Source organism: Tupaia chinensis, unplaced genomic scaffold (genome assembly GCF_000334495.1).
Source record: "Tupaia chinensis unplaced genomic scaffold, TupChi_1.0 Scaffold139677_1, whole genome shotgun sequence".
NCBI classification, from domain to species: Eukaryota; Metazoa; Chordata; class Mammalia; order Scandentia; family Tupaiidae; genus Tupaia; species Tupaia belangeri.
The window spans coordinates 2,428-19,610 of record NW_006199558.1 but is presented as its reverse complement, the minus strand read 5'-3'; the positions used below and the strand labels follow the sequence as shown (position 1 = coordinate 19,610).

General features: G+C 35.4%; 1 protein-coding gene across 1 annotated transcript in view; it reads right to left on the bottom strand.

The window, feature by feature from the left end:
• Positions 1-16,857, bottom strand: part of PHF14 (PHD finger protein 14) — a 185,003-nt gene extending 168,146 nt beyond the window's left edge. The window contains exons 1-3 of the mRNA XM_027765746.1: positions 16,695-16,857; positions 8,886-8,997; positions 1,811-1,948 (exon numbers count right to left, since the gene is read on the bottom strand). Of these exons, the coding sequence (XP_027621547.1) occupies positions 1,811-1,948; positions 8,886-8,997; positions 16,695-16,819 (375 nt within the window). The 5' untranslated portion in view covers positions 16,820-16,857. The remainder of the gene's footprint in view (positions 1-1,810; positions 1,949-8,885; positions 8,998-16,694) is intronic.
• Positions 16,858-17,183: the final 326 nt, after the last annotated feature.

Below are 17,183 nucleotides of genomic sequence, written 5' to 3'. Positions count from 1 at the left end.
AAAAAAAAAAAAAAACCCTAAATAAATAAATAAATAAAACAAATGTAGTTAAATAAAAGCTCAGTATAATACATATTTCCATATGACACTGAAAATTTACTAAATAAAAGAATAAACACAACAAGAAGATAATTATGTATCACCCTGAAGTTATCATGAATACACAATAAAATTTACTAAATACACACCTGCCATTTAAAAAGCTTAAAGAATCAACCTACTCTCAGGATTCCTTAACAATCTTAAAATTACAAAGAACCCCAAGAGTTTATGTAGGTTATATTTTCAAATAATTTTCATATTAAAAATGAACACAGAATATATTAAAAATTCATTAATTTAAAATAGTGAGTCCATTATATAAAGTTTTTCTTTCTTTTGACTAAAAGGTGTGTGTACTTGTCAGAGACAGAGAGATAGCAGGAGCAGGAGAGGAGAAAGCAATCCCCATGGAAAATGGTCATGCTACAGTAGCTTCTCTTCCATCTCTCTCCTTTCAGAATCTTAGACAGGCATGCAAGCATATATATCTGGTGTGCTTCTCAAGCGGCTAGGTTCAGTACTTCAATCACATGGCTGGGCATGTGATATCTCACTAGTTAAGCCACCATGCCACAAAGACAATCCCGTAAGAAATTATTTTCATTAAAATAAATATAACCATACGCACACAAAAACTGAGTGACTCTGCTTTATATTTTTGTAAATATTTTTAATGTCTTGGTAGCTGACAAAAAAGAAGATATTAATAACTGGATTCTAAAACTGTATCTACATTGAATATGTTAAGTTGTTAAAGTGTATTGAGTCTCTGGAAATCTCTACTATTATTCCTGAGAGAACAGTTTTAAAAAGTACATTAACATTTCTGTATTGTTATGGAAACAGTTTTAACTCCTTGACTCTTAAGGGTCCCCAAACCACTGATTAAAAACAACTTATTGTTTAAAATAAAGCCAATAAACTTGGAAGACATAGTATGCAGTTAAAAATAACAGTAAAAGGGACCAGCAGTTGGCGTAATGGCCATGTCGCTGGACTCCCACGTAGTCAACCACAGTTTGAGTCTGGACCTGGTGGCTTAAACTCACGCCAGGTGCGTGTTTGTGTGTGCCCAAGATTCCCAGAGGAGAATGGAGGAGAAGGGTGTGTGTGGATTTCTCGCTTTCTGTCTCTCTCTCTCTTTCTGGCAAGCGCACATGCCCTATAGCAAAAACCTCTCCAGAAAAAAAAAAAAAAAAACAGTAAAAAGCCATCCCCATGGCCTAATGGTTAAGGTAGCCGGGTCCCCTACGGCTGATTACATGGTTCAAATCCTGGTCCCAGACGCTTGAAAAACACACGAGAAGAATGTATATTCAAGCTCAAAATCCCAAAAGGATAGAGTAACAGGAGAAAGGATTGTTTTCTCCCCCTCTGTCTCTCTGCATCTCTATCCCTCTATGGAAACTGCACACTCTCTGACCAAAAATGAAAAGGGTAGAGATAGAAACACATATATTAAAGGCATGCTAATGATTTTATTTATAGGAAAAAAATACAGCTATCCAAATATAATTTATGTTTCAATCTATTTGTCAGATCTCACTATAAAAATGTTAACATGTTTTCCAAATGTCTGACCAGTTTCAAGGCTGATAAAACTCACAGATATTTACTTGCTGAAAGTCTTGGGCCAGTGACACACATAAAAATGTTTTAAGAATAAACTTTGAAATTTACTTTATGACTTGTACCTGTAACAGCATATAAAAGAGCCATGAAAAGTCTTATGAACATATTCACCAACTAGTGATTTAAATAAACCTACCTCTTCTGCTGCTGCCTCTGAAAGCAGACCTTCCTTCTGAGCACAAGTCACATGGAAATAGGCTCTGCACATCCCTGCATCACAGCTGATACAAACTCCAGTTCTGGCAAAGCGAGGGTCTTCACAAAAGCTACACTCCTAATACAGAATAAAAGGAAAATTCTCACAGCACAAGTATTTTCATAACATGGGCTGGCTCTGTGACCCAGTGATTAAGGGAAATTAATCCCACATGGCTGACTGCATGATTTGCATTCCAGACCCTGGCAGCTTGAAAATTAAAAATAACAGGTGTAGGCATGTATACATGTTCCAAAATCCTAAAAGGATGGAAAAATGAAGGAGACGGGATTAAAGCATGACCACAACTCATGGAGACTGCTTTCTCCTCCTCTCTCTCTCTCTATAGGGAGTACTCACACCCTCTGGCAAATTAAATTTTTTAGAAAATTATTTTTTGTAATAAAGACTGCATTCTCACACAAAGCATCCATTAAATGTGTAAAATTTTAACAAAATATAGTGATCCAACAGCATACCAAAACATATTATTGTAAGTTAGTCAAGAGTTTATTTAAGAGAATTCTTTATAGCTCTAATAACCCAAAATTTAGCTGATATAATTATAATAGTAACAAATAATAACCAGTATTATTTAAGGACTAACTATGAGCCCGGCGTGAGTTTAAGCCACTGGGTCCGGGACTTGATCTCCAGTCAACTACATGGGAGTCTAGCAACGTAGCCATTACACCAGCTGCTGGTCCCAATATTGTGTTTAATTTTGAAGATGAGCTATAGTATATAGTTTTCAACTCCAAATTCCCATGATACTTTGTTAAAGCAAAATATGCAAGACATCATAGACTCTGGTTGTTTCTATACCCTGAACCCTTACACAAACTAACTAAAATTTAATTTAGAGGAAGTCCTTGTATCTAATCAACAGAGATAAAACTGAGCTTCTGCCAATCAAAAACAGCCAACAGGCCATTAATAATATAACTAAGATAAGATATTACACTGGATCATACTCATGTATGGTAAAAGTACAGCTCGAGTCAGTATAGTATTTACTTTTGCTTTTTCATTCAGCCAATAAAAGAGTGCTGCTCATTCTGAAGAAGTGGAGCTTTCTAAACTTCTTCAAGTTCTGGGTGCTGCCCAATTCATGAGTGTTTTAATGCTCAAGTAAATTTCATCATACCAATGTAGCTAAGATTTTTAAAAGATTTTGCTGCCAAAAGTGGGATCCAAAGGATCTGTCCAGCATCCTCCAGGAACAGAGACTGAACAGGCAAAGAAAATCACAGGAACCCACTGAGCTTGCTGCTTTCTTGCTTGAACTGAAGAGTAAACTTCAATTACAAACTGAAAACTTGTATTTTTGAACTTTATAGATTAGAAAGTTTCTTGAACTAGACTAGATCCAGACTTAGACTAGATCTAAAGAACAAATGGACTGACGAGACAACTGGTAGTATGGTGGTGAAGTGGCTATTATCTCGCCAGGGCCAATTGCACAGTTTATGCATCCTGGGAAACTGGACCTGGCTAAAAACACGCCAAGACACGTACATGTTTGCCCAGAGTCCCAAAAGTAGACCGGAAGAGAGGTGATTATGGTGTGATCATCTCCCCATGTGGGTGCTTTCTCACTTTCCCTCTCTCTCTCTGTCTCTCTCTCGTAAGCACAAGTGCCCTATAGCAAGTTAAAATAAATAAATGAACTAAAAAATTATACTATAAGAAAAATATATGCTTCTAAAAATTGTGTAATAACATTAATCTGCAGAATATTAGCATGTGACAGGGAGTTCTTAATTCCTTACTTCCTGGTTTTCACTAGATATTAAAGTTACTAAGAACTCTCATAAATATATGATAATTAAAACTAAAAATAATAAAGCAACTCTGTTGTAAGATATATTTTTGGTAAGTGAATATATGAGGCATGATGAACATGTTTCTGAGGGATGTGTTTTCTATTTTTTCTTAAGAAAGATTTTTGTTATAGGGTGTATGCCCTCACCAAAGAGAAAGAGAGAAAGAAAGCGAGAAATCATCCTCCAGTATAGATGGACATGCCACAATCCCTTCTCCTCCAATCTCCTTGCAGGATTTTGGGCATGCATGCACACACACCAGGCATGAGTTTTGCCTCTAGGACTTGAACAGTGGTCAACTATGTGGGAGTCAAGCAATGTAACTATTATGAGAAAGGCTGGTACCGGAAAGTGTTTTCTTAAGGAAATTAATTTATGCCGTAAAGTAAATGACTGGTTGTTCCATAATAACAAAGAGGAAAAGTATAGGTCAAAAACTGGACAGCTCTAAAAACCTGTAGAAGGTCTGTAGAAGAATACTGGAAAAAATTTTATATGTGATCAACCTTGCTAAAAGTTGAAGAGAATTACATTAAGTTTTTGGAACTGAGCAGTAATATCATAAGTACCTTGACGTAAGATTAAATTTAGTCTTCTCTGTTAATGCAAAAAGATTTTCTAGGAGTATCAGTCTGATCTTAATATTAAATTGTGAAAGTTTTTCTTTACCTTTTAAGTAATTCATGTAGAAAACAAAGATCTTGTGTCTTTTCAAAATAATTTCCAGTATGTAATGTTGTCCTTTGACAAGTCAAGTCTTTCATTATGTAAACAAATAGAGGGGGCCAGTCCTGTAGCCTACTGGTTAAGGGAGCCAAATCCCAAATAATCAATGTGTAGTTCAAATCCCAGCCCCAGATGCTTGAAAACACATTGGGCATAAATGCATGCCCAAAATGCTGACAAGATGAAGAAATGGAGAAGGGATTGCAGTGTGACCACACCCCACTGAGGGGTACTTTCTCTCTCACAGTCTCTCTGTAGCAAGCACATACATCATCTGGCAAAATTTTAAAAAGAAAAATTGAGTCCTATCAAAAGTGCTGAAGTTCTTCCCACAACTATGTAAGTTTCTATATTTGCTTATAAAATAATTTTTTACTTTGGATAACTAAGTATTGTTTCACAGTGACCTATGATTCTATATTTTTATCACAGTGACCTACAATCCTAAACTTAATCAAGTGTTTTAAGCCTTCTGACATTTTTTGATAACTTCCCAAATCAAATTCTAAATTATGTTCTTTTCAGCTTGAACTAACTTAGGGTTGTTCAAGAAACTCTTGGAATATCATCAAATAATTTGTTCTCTCTCCTTATAAAAAGAGATGTAAAACTAATTAGGCTTAATTAATATGTTAAATCAGGACAGAAAGCCTTGTCAATAAATGACATTTTAACTGTCTGAGTTTTCCAAAGCTCTGCTAAATTTATGTTTATGGTAAAAGGTGTGCCCTCTGAAAACGAGTTAAGATAGTTTCTCTTGACTCTATGCCTGTAAATTGTGAAGTTGTTATAGTATAGCTGTCTACTTTCTCTAACAGTGAACTAGATAATTTGTACTAAAGCTTCCCAACTAAAAACTGTGGACAGAAGAAAGGTACAAACTCAGGCTCATCCTGACATGGATATTGAACTTGAGCTGTGAAATATTGCTTTCCTTGAGACTTCTCGCTCCAGGTTCATTTCTAATGACCTCCACGCTCTAAGTGCCTAGACAGGTACAAGTGAACAGGATCCAAACATCTGAATACAATTAGGATCAGAATATTCCTCTATTCCTACTGAATCTGATGCACAAAGAGTGAAAATGGAACGAAAGAGAGATTGCAGATCACCTCCTCCTACTTGCCTCTGAACTCAAAGATTGGCTTCATGAATTAGGAAGAAACGCACCATCCATCAGATGACTAGAAATCATCACAGGGTCCCAAGAAATATGGGAAAGCAAGAAAATATCTCTCCTCCAAGGGAAAAGCATAACTCCTCTTCATTCTCAGACAGTACAATTAAACTCATGGAAATGCCAAATAAAGAATTTAGAATATTCATAGTGACAAAGCTAACAGAGATGGAAGAGAAGAGAGACAATGAACTGCAGAAAAGGCAGGAAAAAGGAGCTGATGAGTTCCATGAGGTGAAGAAATTCTTTCAAGAGCTAAAAGAGGAAATACACACTATAGAAAAAGAATGGATCTGTTAGAGATAAAGACTGTAATACAGGAAGTCAAAACCTCCCTTGAAAGTATTAAAAGCAGAGTAAACCATACAGAAAATCAAATCTCAGATGCAGATACAAGCCTAGAAAAATCCACATGAAGACTGATAAAACTGCCCCCAAAAATGAAAATAATATATGAGAAATACTTGATACCATCAAACGTCCAAACATCTGGATAATTGGTATCCAAGAAGGTGAAGAGACTCATAAAGGCAATAGAGAGGCATTCAAAGATCCAGTCCCAAGAAATACAAAGGACCCCCAATAGAATTAACCCAAGAAGATCTTCCCCAAGACACATTACAGCCAGACTGACCAAACCACAAAGACAAGATATTAAGATTAGCAAGAGAGAAATGGCAAATTACCTAAAAAGGATATCCCATCAGGCTGACAGCAACCTCTCATTGGAAACAATATGAGTGAGGAAAGCGTGGGAAAAAATATTCAAAGTGTTAAGGAAAAAGCAATTTCAACCATTAATACTGTACCCGGCAAGATTATCCTTCATGTGGGAAGAAAAGACAAGAACATTCTCAGATAAACAAAACCTGAAAGAATTTACCAGCACCAGACCAGATCTCCAAGAAGTTCTCAAGGGAGTGCTAAACCAGGAAAATTAAATACAGACAAACAGAAATAAGAGTTTAAAAACTAAGAAAATGGCCAACTTAATCATAGGGCCAACTCTGGAGTTGAATATAATATTTAAAAATTTAATCAGGAAGATTGAACCACAACAGAAGATAGATTAAGTACATGAGACTGAACTGGTGAAATAGCATTTTATGACTTTTGACTAAAATATTGCTGACTTTCTTCTAGGTTTTTTTTATCCAGTTTTAAGGGGTTTTTGTCCTGTACTTGAGCTGTCAACAGGTTCATGTACCTACTATTTGAACAGAATCTTAACCTATTTCCTGGCTTTAAGATTTAAGCAAAGTTCCTTAGCCTTTCTTTGATTTATTAAAGCTAAAACTTCTTTTCTTGAAATTAAAAAATATATTTAAATATATCTATTTAATGACTGTAGGAAGGTATATAGCATAAGCTAGTGCTACCTTATAGATATTCATTCTACTCAGAGTTTTACACCTAAAGTCAGACAAGTTTTCACAGATACGTATATACCAGCTGTACTTGCTACTGAAACTAGTTAAATTATTTAAGAAATTGTATGAATCAATAAAATATGGAGAAAAAAGAAATAGAAAATTATCAACTATCACAGGTATGATTAAGCCATTAAGCAGTATATTATCGATGAGAAATCACATTTTATATGCTGTGATGATGCTCACATAAATGAATGTAAATTAATTAATTAATTAATTTTTTTAAAAAAAGAAATTATGGACAAATTTTTTTGAACTACAGATTAAAGGCATCAATGAGATAACATGACACTGTAAAATTACCTGAGAACCAGAAAAGTAAGTTCAGTGTTTGGGCTTGCTTTTCCCTCTGTGGCTTTAGTTAATTCTGGAAAGTAGTTCAATGTCAATTACCCAAACTAAAGCACAGTAGTATCGGAAAGGGGGCTGGAAGTGTGGGAAGCATGAAAGGTGGGGAAAGAGGATTAGAAGGACAAGTTAGAGCCCAAAAAGAATATTCCAGATATCACATCAGAAACCATCCAATTTCTAAATTTTCAATATCACAATTTTCCAAAATGTAAGAATCTAAAACTTCCTTGCGATGGTCTGAATGTTGGTGCCCCCCTAAAATTCATATGCTGGATCCTAATGCCAAATATGATAATACTAAGAGGTGGAAGTCTTTGACGAAGTGATTAAGTCATAAAGGCAGAGCCCTCATGAATGGGATCAATGCACTTTTAAGAGACTGCAGAGAGCTTCCCAGCCCTCTTCTGCCCCAGGAGGATGTGGCAACAAAGTGCTATAGGAAGCAGAGAGCAAGCCCTTTTGGGACAGCAATCTTTTGGGGCTTTAATCTTTGATTTCCCGCTTCTCAAAATTGTAAGCAAAACACTATCTTTTGTTTGTATACTACCCCGTCTAAGGTATTTTGTTATAGCAGTCTAAAACAACAAAGACAGTTTCCGATCTCACATTTAATATGTTACTGATGTTATCCAAAGGTCTTTCTTCCCAATTTCCATGTATACACTTAAAAAAAGAAAATGTAATTAGTGACTAATTAACTCTAGTGTTCCTCGAGATGTTTGTACCTGTTCATTCAAGTTTAAGCTGATAAGTGGGTGTTTTTAATTATTTATACTCCTAAAGTGAACAAAACCAATTTATAAACCATCAAGGCTAAAAATCACTTGCCGGGTCAAAAGTTATGCAGTCATAGAGATTAAACAAGTCCTCAAAACCCTAGTAATATAAAAGGTGTTTCTCGTACCTTTTCATAACTTCGATAAATTCCACTTTAAATGTGAAGTCAGACATAGGTTCATATCTGATCCAACTGATAAATAAACACACTAGGCAATGTGCTAAGTGCCAGGAAAATAACAGTAGTATTAATTACCATTTTACCCTGCAGGTCATCCTAAATTAAGAAATAAATGAAAGAATGTATAAATTATTGTTTTCTGTAACAATTACTATACAAAATAGTTGACTTATTGCTAATGACTTTACGCATGCCATGATTACTAATGAGCATTTCTGTAGTTAACAATGATACAAATAAAAAGCAAAAAGCTTTCACTTTTTCTTTTTTTTAATTTGCTACAAGGTGTGTGTGCTCACCAGAGAGAGACAGAGAAAGAAAGCAAGAACCTTTTCCCTCCATGGCGAATGGTAATGCTGTAATCCCTTCTCCTCCATTCAAGATTTTGCATACACATTAATACACTTACAGTGTAACTTTCAAGCTTCCAAGGCCAGACTTTGAATCATGCAGTTGGCCATGTGGGATCCAGTTCATGTAACCACCAAGCCATGGGTTGGCCTCGATCTTTGTCTTTTAAACAATGAAAAACACTTTGTCTCACCTTAGCACCATATTTAGAATAGTTCATTTCTGTCAGTGTTACTGGTCGTAATTTGTCAATGTCTCCAAAGGCTACTCCAGGAACATACAGGGCACAAACAATATGAACCCATCTAAAAAAAGAGAAGATATGATATTGTGATCAAATGCTTTCATAAAATACCCCAAAACAAACATATAAAAACATGTGCCTACTAAAAATAAATTCTGTGATCACATGCTAAAAATCTGATACCACAATCTCAGACACATATATGAAAAAAATGTGGAATACCTAGAAAATAGTAACATTTAATTACAGAAAAAGAAACTGTAATAGCATTATTTTCCAACACTTAGATCAAAACAAAGTTAACAACTAAAATTGCCTTTAACTTAAATTCACTGAACTTTGAACTTATCTGTTCTGAAGTATTTGCGTAAACTAATACACAAGTGAAATGAAGCATCATTTTCATATAAAAAGATATTCATATTCATTATTTTAAGCAATCTGAGAATTAAGGAACCTAATTTAAGAACTACAAAGTTACTATACAATGATTAGCTAAAACTATTCTTGCTTATTGCTCTTTTCCCAAAAGCTGTTGGGTAATCTTTAAATACATTTTTAAAAACAGTTTTAATGTACAGTTTGACTTTCGTTCTTTCCAGGTTAAAACTTATAGCTGGAAAAAGGTACAGAACAGTTATTCTAACATAACAGACATATTTCCACTTCTCCTACTTGTTCACCATATGAACTATATATTAATATTCTTATACCCCATAAATATTTTTTAGGTCTTTATGATACTGTAACACTAGACAAAAAAGTTCAGTTTTAGTACACTGAAAAAAGATTTTTGTGTAATTTAATTTTTTTTAAAAACTGCTCTGAAACACTCTTAATATGTTAGGTACTATTTTTAATGCTTATAACCAAATAAAATGTAGACTCACTGACTGAAATTTAAAGAGCAGACCTATATCACTTCTATAAAAAAAGAGGGTTAAAATTAAGTGGCAAGATCAGATCACAGTAACTGCAAATTCAACAGAAGAGGGATTAATTACATGAGACTGAACTGGTGAAATAGAATTTATGACTTTTGACTAAAACATTACTGATTTTCTTCTAGATTTAAGGATTTTGGTCTTCTCTTGAACTGCTGATAGGTTCATCTACCTACTGTTTGAACTGAATCCTAACCTATTTCCTGGCTTTAAGACTTAAGCAAATGTCTTTTAATGTTTTTTTAAATTTTGATCTATTAAAACTAAAATGATTTTTTTGAAATTAAAAAATACATCAAAATGTCTATTTAATGACTGCAGTTAATGACTGCAGTAAGCTATATAGCTCCAGCTAGGAGCTTTATAGAATGTTCATTCTACTCACTGAGGTTTATGCGTCAAGTCAGACATGTGTCCATAGATGCATATATATCAGCTGCACTTGCTATTAAAAGTATTTAGATTATTTAAGATCTTTTGTGAATCAGTAAAATGTGAAAAAAAAAAAAAAGGCATGAAAAGCAACTGTAGATACCAGAGATAGTGTGGGAGGAGAGTGGGAAGTGCCAGAGGGTGAAAGGTAGGGAATCAAGAGGGGGGAAAAAAAGCAGCAAAATATATAAGAAACAAGAAATGGAAAAGTATTTGTTGATAATAACACATATGGTAATATTCTTCATTGAGGTATTTTTAATGCTTATAACCAAATAAAATGTAGACTCACTGACTGAAATTTAAAGAGCAGACCTATATCACTTCTATAAAAAAAGAGGGTTAAAATTAAGTGGCAAGATCAGATCACAGTAACTGCAAATTCAACAGAAGAGGGATTAATTACATGAGACTGAACTGGTGAAATAGAATTTATGACTTTTGACTAAAACATTACTGATTTTCTTCTAGATTTAAGGATTTTGGTCTTCTCTTGAACTGCTGATAGGTTCATCTACCTACTGTTTGAACTGAATCCTAACCTATTTCCTGGCTTTAAGACTTAAGCAAATGTCTTTTAATGTTTTTTTAAATTTTGATCTATTAAAACTAAAATGATTTTTTTGAAATTAAAAAATACATCAAAATGTCTATTTAATGACTGCAGTTAATGACTGCAGTAAGCTATATAGCTCCAGCTAGGAGCTTTATAGAATGTTCATTCTACTCACTGAGGTTTATGCGTCAAGTCAGACATGTGTCCATAGATGCATATATATCAGCTGCACTTGCTATTAAAAGTATTTAGATTATTTAAGATCTTTTGTGAATCAGTAAAATGTGAAAAAAAAAAAAAAAGGCATGAAAAGCAACTGTAGATACCAGAGATAGTGTGGGAGGAGAGTGGGAAGTGCCAGAGGGTGAAAGGTAGGGAATCAAGAGGGGGGGAAAAAAAGCAGCAAAATATATAAGAAACAAGAAATGGAAAAGTATTTGTTGATAATAACACATATGGTAATATTCTTCATTGAGGATACAGTGTATTCTGAATGAAAAATCTCATTTTGTATAATGATGTACATTGAATAAATATAAATAAATGAATTTTTAAAAATTAGATGGCGAACCTCTGTAAACCTTGTCAAATAATTTAACAAATTCTGCTTTATGACAGCTTTTGATGTTGTGAATGCTACATGGATCTAGTGAACTATGAGTTTTAAAGGACTAGAATGATTCCAAAGAAGTATAGAGAAAATAGTTACAAATTTTTTTAATTATCTTTTTTAAAAATTGAGGGAAAATATCCGAGGTTTTGAGATTTTCTTGATAGAATGGCTTAATCCAAGCTCCCAAATCCATCCTGAGGAGTTCAATATAAAGATACACATCTTCAACAAGCAGCTGCTTTTTCAATTTAATTTGCACATTTTTTTCATGCTCCATTGATGTATTAAATGTCGCTGTACTCTGTAGGAGTTTATCTTTGATAAACCCAACAGCTGGCTGCTTCTTCATACTGACCTTCTTAAAACGTTTTAGTACGAGTCACAGAAGCACTTCAGATTTAAACTGCCATTTCAGTGTGATTGGCACACAAGCATATTATTCCCCCAACCACTCACACAATTCCAATTTGAGTCCTTCTTAAAATACATATCAAAATCAACGAAAAGTATAATTTTAATTCTCTTTAATACTAACTGTAGTTTTGTGTTCATCTATTAAGCTGCTCATATTTTCAAATTTTGTAAATAACACAAATAGTAAAATACAAAAAAAGAAAAAAGAAAGAAAGAAAAATCATCCTCGTCGTCCTCATTACTTCATCATCCATTTTGCATGGAGATATGATGACAGATTTTGACTGGGGAAAGGAGAAGAAAAAAAAGATCACATAAAACCACCAAAAAACAGGGCCAGCCAGTGGTATGATGGTTAAAGTGGCTGGATGCATGGTATGAGTCTCGAATCCAGTGGCTTAAATATGCTGGGTATGTGTGTGTGTATACCCAAAATCCTGAGAGGAGAATAAAGAAGAAAAAATAAAGACTGTAGCGTGGTCATTCCTTCTAATGGGTGATTTCTCACTTTCTCCCCCCACCACACCCAGCAAGCACATGTGCCCTATAGCAAAACTAAAAGTAAAATATGATTAAATATTTTTTAAAAACCATAACACTAAAAACAAGGAGTCAGAATTATCATTCTGGCATGTAAATTATTCATAGATTCTTTTACACTTACATATTTTAATAAATAGGGCCAAGTAGAAAGATAGTCTCAAAAGACTCGTTTTAGGATGAAAACTATATTCATCGAGTAAATTTTATTTTAAAATATTTTGTATTTGCAGTGTCTTTATAGCATATATAATAAATTCACTTTGAGTACATTACTTTTGTTCCTTCATTCAATAATCAATTACTAAGTTTCTACTAGCAAAAGCATCACACAGGTAGCTTAGAAGTTATAAAGATGAGGGATCAGCAGTTGGCGTAGTGGCTATGTTGCTGGACTCCCATGTAGTCACCCACGGTTGAGTCCCAGACCCGGTGGCTTAAACTCACGCCGGGCACATGTGCATGCATGCCCAAGATCCCGAGAGGAAAATGGAGGAAAAGGGATTGCGATGTGGCCAACCCCCTGGGAGTGATTTCTCACTTTTTGTCTCTCTCTGTCTTTCTGGCAAGTGCACACGCCCTATAGCAAAAACCTCTCAAAGGAAAAAAAAAACCTATAAAGATGCATACGAAGTGCTTATAGTACAGGGTTTGGCTTGCCATCTTTGTTCAATAAGTGTTAGTTACAAGGAAAAAAGTCTAAAACCTTGTGAATGATAAATTATTTTCATTTTGCACTTCTAAAAATGGATCCAGAGGAGTAAGTGATGTTCAAATATAACATGGCTAGCAAGTGACAGAATTATGACTCAAACAATCAATGCTGTCTTTTATTATACTTAATGATTATTTTAAAATTAAGGAATTTTGCTCAGAGCCATATTTCATTTCATAATAGACAACCAACATAGGGCATAAAGAAGAGTCTATCTAGCATCTCCCATAATCTGGCTTAAAGACAATTTAAGGCAAGGTAAAATATTCTCTCTAAAATATTAAATAAAAATTTAATGACAAGAATGTAGTGATGGCTTTCTTCCATTAAATTACACCATTTTCTATGTAGAACATGCATATCCCATCAAGAACGGGGGGAGGGGGACCAGCAGTTGGCATAATGACTATGTTGCTGGACTTAGTAGTGGTCCATGGTTTGAGTCCTGGCTTAAACTCACACTGGGCGCATGTGTGTGCATACCCAAGATCTCGAGAGGAGAATGGAAGAGAAAGGAAGGATTACAACACGGTCTTCCCCCAGGGGGATGATTTCTTACTTTCTGTCTCTCTCTCTCTCTCTCTCTGTCTTTCTGGCGAGTACATAAGCGCTATAGCAAAAACCTCTCAAAAAAAAAAAAAAAAAGAGGAGGAAAAGTCAAATTAAACCCATGTAATAGAAATCAATTTCAAAACTTTTTCATTCTTGGGAACCAGCAGTTAGCGTAATGGCTATGTCGCTGGACTCCCACGTAGTCGACTGCGGTTCGCGTCCCAGACCCGGTGGCTTAAAACTCACTCCAGGCGCGTGTGTGTGCGTGGCCAAGATCCCGAGAGGAGAATGGAGGAGAAGGGATTGCGGCGTGACCATCCACCCTGGGGGGTGATTTCTCACTTTCTGTCTCTCTGTCTCTCTCTGTCTGTCTGGCAAGCACACGCACCCTATAGTGAAAACCTCTCAAAAAAAAAAAAAAAAACAACTTTTTCATTCTTTGCATACACTACCCTTTTTTGTCCCTGGCTTCCATTTGAAGTTAGAATACTGAAAGTCTTACTGGAAAATCATGGCTTTTTATGCCTTCCATAAAGATAGCAATAAATCCTTCAAAATATTATATATCAAGGTCTCTAATTTCCACCACAGCCTATAGATGAATCTGGATATCAACAAAAATAAAGTGTCCCAATAGTATATACAAGTATTCTTGCCAGGCTACACCATCAAGTAAAGTATCTACAGATGTAATATCCACAATAACCAACACAAATCTCCCTCGATAAACCTAAATAATTCAACAGGTCTCCCTTCACTCCATTCAAAAATCTTAGTTTCTTTATGGATTTATAGTATAAAAGGAAAGCCACTTTGTATTTTTTCAATAAAACTTTTGAATTATTAACAAATAAGAAAAAAAGTAAAATAAACTATCTTCCCTGAGAAGAAGCTCTGTGTTTTACAAGTCGCATTACTTATTTGCCATAATTTATCACCAAATTTCAAATCTCAGAAATGGAAGTTACCAGAAAAAATTTATGAAGCAGCTGCTACTCCACAATTACCTTAACTAGGTAAAGTAATACTGGGAATAAAATGTTCTAGGAGTAGCTGCAGTGGTAAGAATAAGGAGGTATTAATCAACCACGTGGGACCAGCAGTTAGTGTAATGGCTATATCATTGAACTCTCATGTAGTTGACTGCAGTTTGAGTCTCAGACCCAGTGGCTTAAGCTCACACCAGGCATGTGCACATGCATACCCAAGATCCTGAGAGGAAAATGGAGGAGAAGGGACTGTGGTGTGGCCATCCCCCCACCTCCCAGGGGGGGAATGTGATTTCTCGCTTTCTGTCTCTCTGTCTCTGTCTAGTGAGTGCATGCGCCCTATAGCAAAAACATCTCAAAAAAAAAAAAATCAACTACCTATTATGTCCAAGAAACTATAATAATTATTTTACATGAATCATTTTCACTAAAGCAAAATTTATTAAGTTGAAAAACCTATCTATTTTGGGACAAAATGTGCCCTACCCTTTTTATTCTTAAAACATGGGAAATGATGATAAAGTGTTTTTGTCATTGCACTTGTTAAAATATTAAGCCTATTTAATAAAAATACTGGGATTGGCTCTGTGGCCTGGTGAATAAGGCATCCAGACCCCATACAGCCAACCACAAGATTCAAGTCCTATATCCACAGGCTTAAGAAACACACGGAGTGATGGTCCATGAGTGTCCAAGATCCCAAAAGGAGGGAGAGATGGAGAAGGAATAGAGGCACAACCATTCCCCCATGGGGGTGCTTTCTCCACTCTTCTCTCTTTCTCTGCTGAGCACATATGCCCTCTAGGAGAAAAATAGAATAAAATACTGAAATATCTTTAGGTATCAAAATAAAAATGTGAGCATTCACTCTTATATTGTATAGAGAAAAGAGAAAGTAGTAATCTATAAAAACAAAGGTTGGGAATTATTCTTATATTTTAGTTACCCACTCCAGACAGCAGTTCACTGAGGAAAAAAATAAATAAATAAAAAATAAAAAATGTCAACACTATTACAGTAACAACTGCTGAAATGTGGTACTAAACACGAATGTGAAAGTAGTAAAACGAATGTGTGTCTTAGCACCAGTGACCAATTTAATATATCTCAGCTCCAAAGTCACACATCAATGCCTGCTCTGCAACAGAGACAGAAAACACTCAGCAATTCTCCTTTACAGTGAGTGTGGTCGTATACCAAGTTCAAAGGCAGAGGGCATTGTTGGAGACAGGGGCTTCTCAACAGCGATGGTCAGAGTACAGCCACCTGAGCTCTGTCTCAGCCCCAGTGCCCCGCAGCCTTGGCCCAATGTGGAGATCACTTTTCCATGGTCTTCTTGACATAGATGCCACATGTTCAAGGCTCAGAACCACTGTCCCAGCTTCCCCTGAAACCTGTTCCAGGCCATCTACTCACCAAGACCTGCAGGTCAGCTCTGGCCCAAGAAAACCAGAAAACTTCTGTGATATTCAGTAAGTTATAACTGCGTTTGCACTAACAATACCTGAACCGCAGCCTAGAGGAAAATGCCATGCATCCAATTTTGTCATTGTTTGCATAATCAGCCTTACCCCAGGGTTATTTCATATATGATCATTTAACAATTCTTTATATTAAACTTCCCCTTTATAAATCACTATATGGGTTCTCCTGATATGGTCTTAAAGTATGACAGTTCTAAGTGTGAATTTCACCATTCACCAGTTTACAGCCTTGAACTAATGGATTATTTATCTGAGACTCAGGCATCACACCTATAAAATGGGAAACTTTATCACCTTCCTTGTAATAGAGTTACTGTTGTGATTAAATGAGATTACAAGTATAACGGCAAATGCAAGTACTGAATAAATGCTATTTTCCTCCTCCCCAATCCATAGCATACTTAGCTATTTACTCTATGTAAAGACAATTCAAAGAAGCAATCAAATGACAATCTAGAATAGACAAAAGCAGACAGATTATAAAGCAGGCATATGAACCCAAATAATTAAGACATCAACCTTCCAGCATCTGTCTCCTTGAAAATTCCATCCTGATTAGGACATAATTCACAGCTGGGAGAAACACCACATTTACAGGCATCACAAAACCAAGGTTCGGTGGAGTTTTCAGAAGCCGAACTCATAATAGAGTCACTCTCTCCATCAACTCCATAGCAACCTGAAGGAAAAAAAAAAGAACAAGAAATATGATTAAACAGGGTTTAACTTTAAACTCATAAATTTATAAACGAAAAGGAAAGAATATAGAAAAATTTCTAAAAAGAAAACTCCCAATGGTTTATAAGAATGAAATTAGGCCAGCCCCATAGTACAGGGGTGAAGGGAACCAGATTCTACGTGGCTGACTACACTTGGCTTGAAGAACACACTGGGTATGCGCGCATGCATGCCCCAAATCCTCACAGAATGGAAAAAACAGAAGATGAAGAGCTGAATCATGACTATGACCCATCAAGGGGTACCATTTAAAAAGAAAAAAAAAATGTA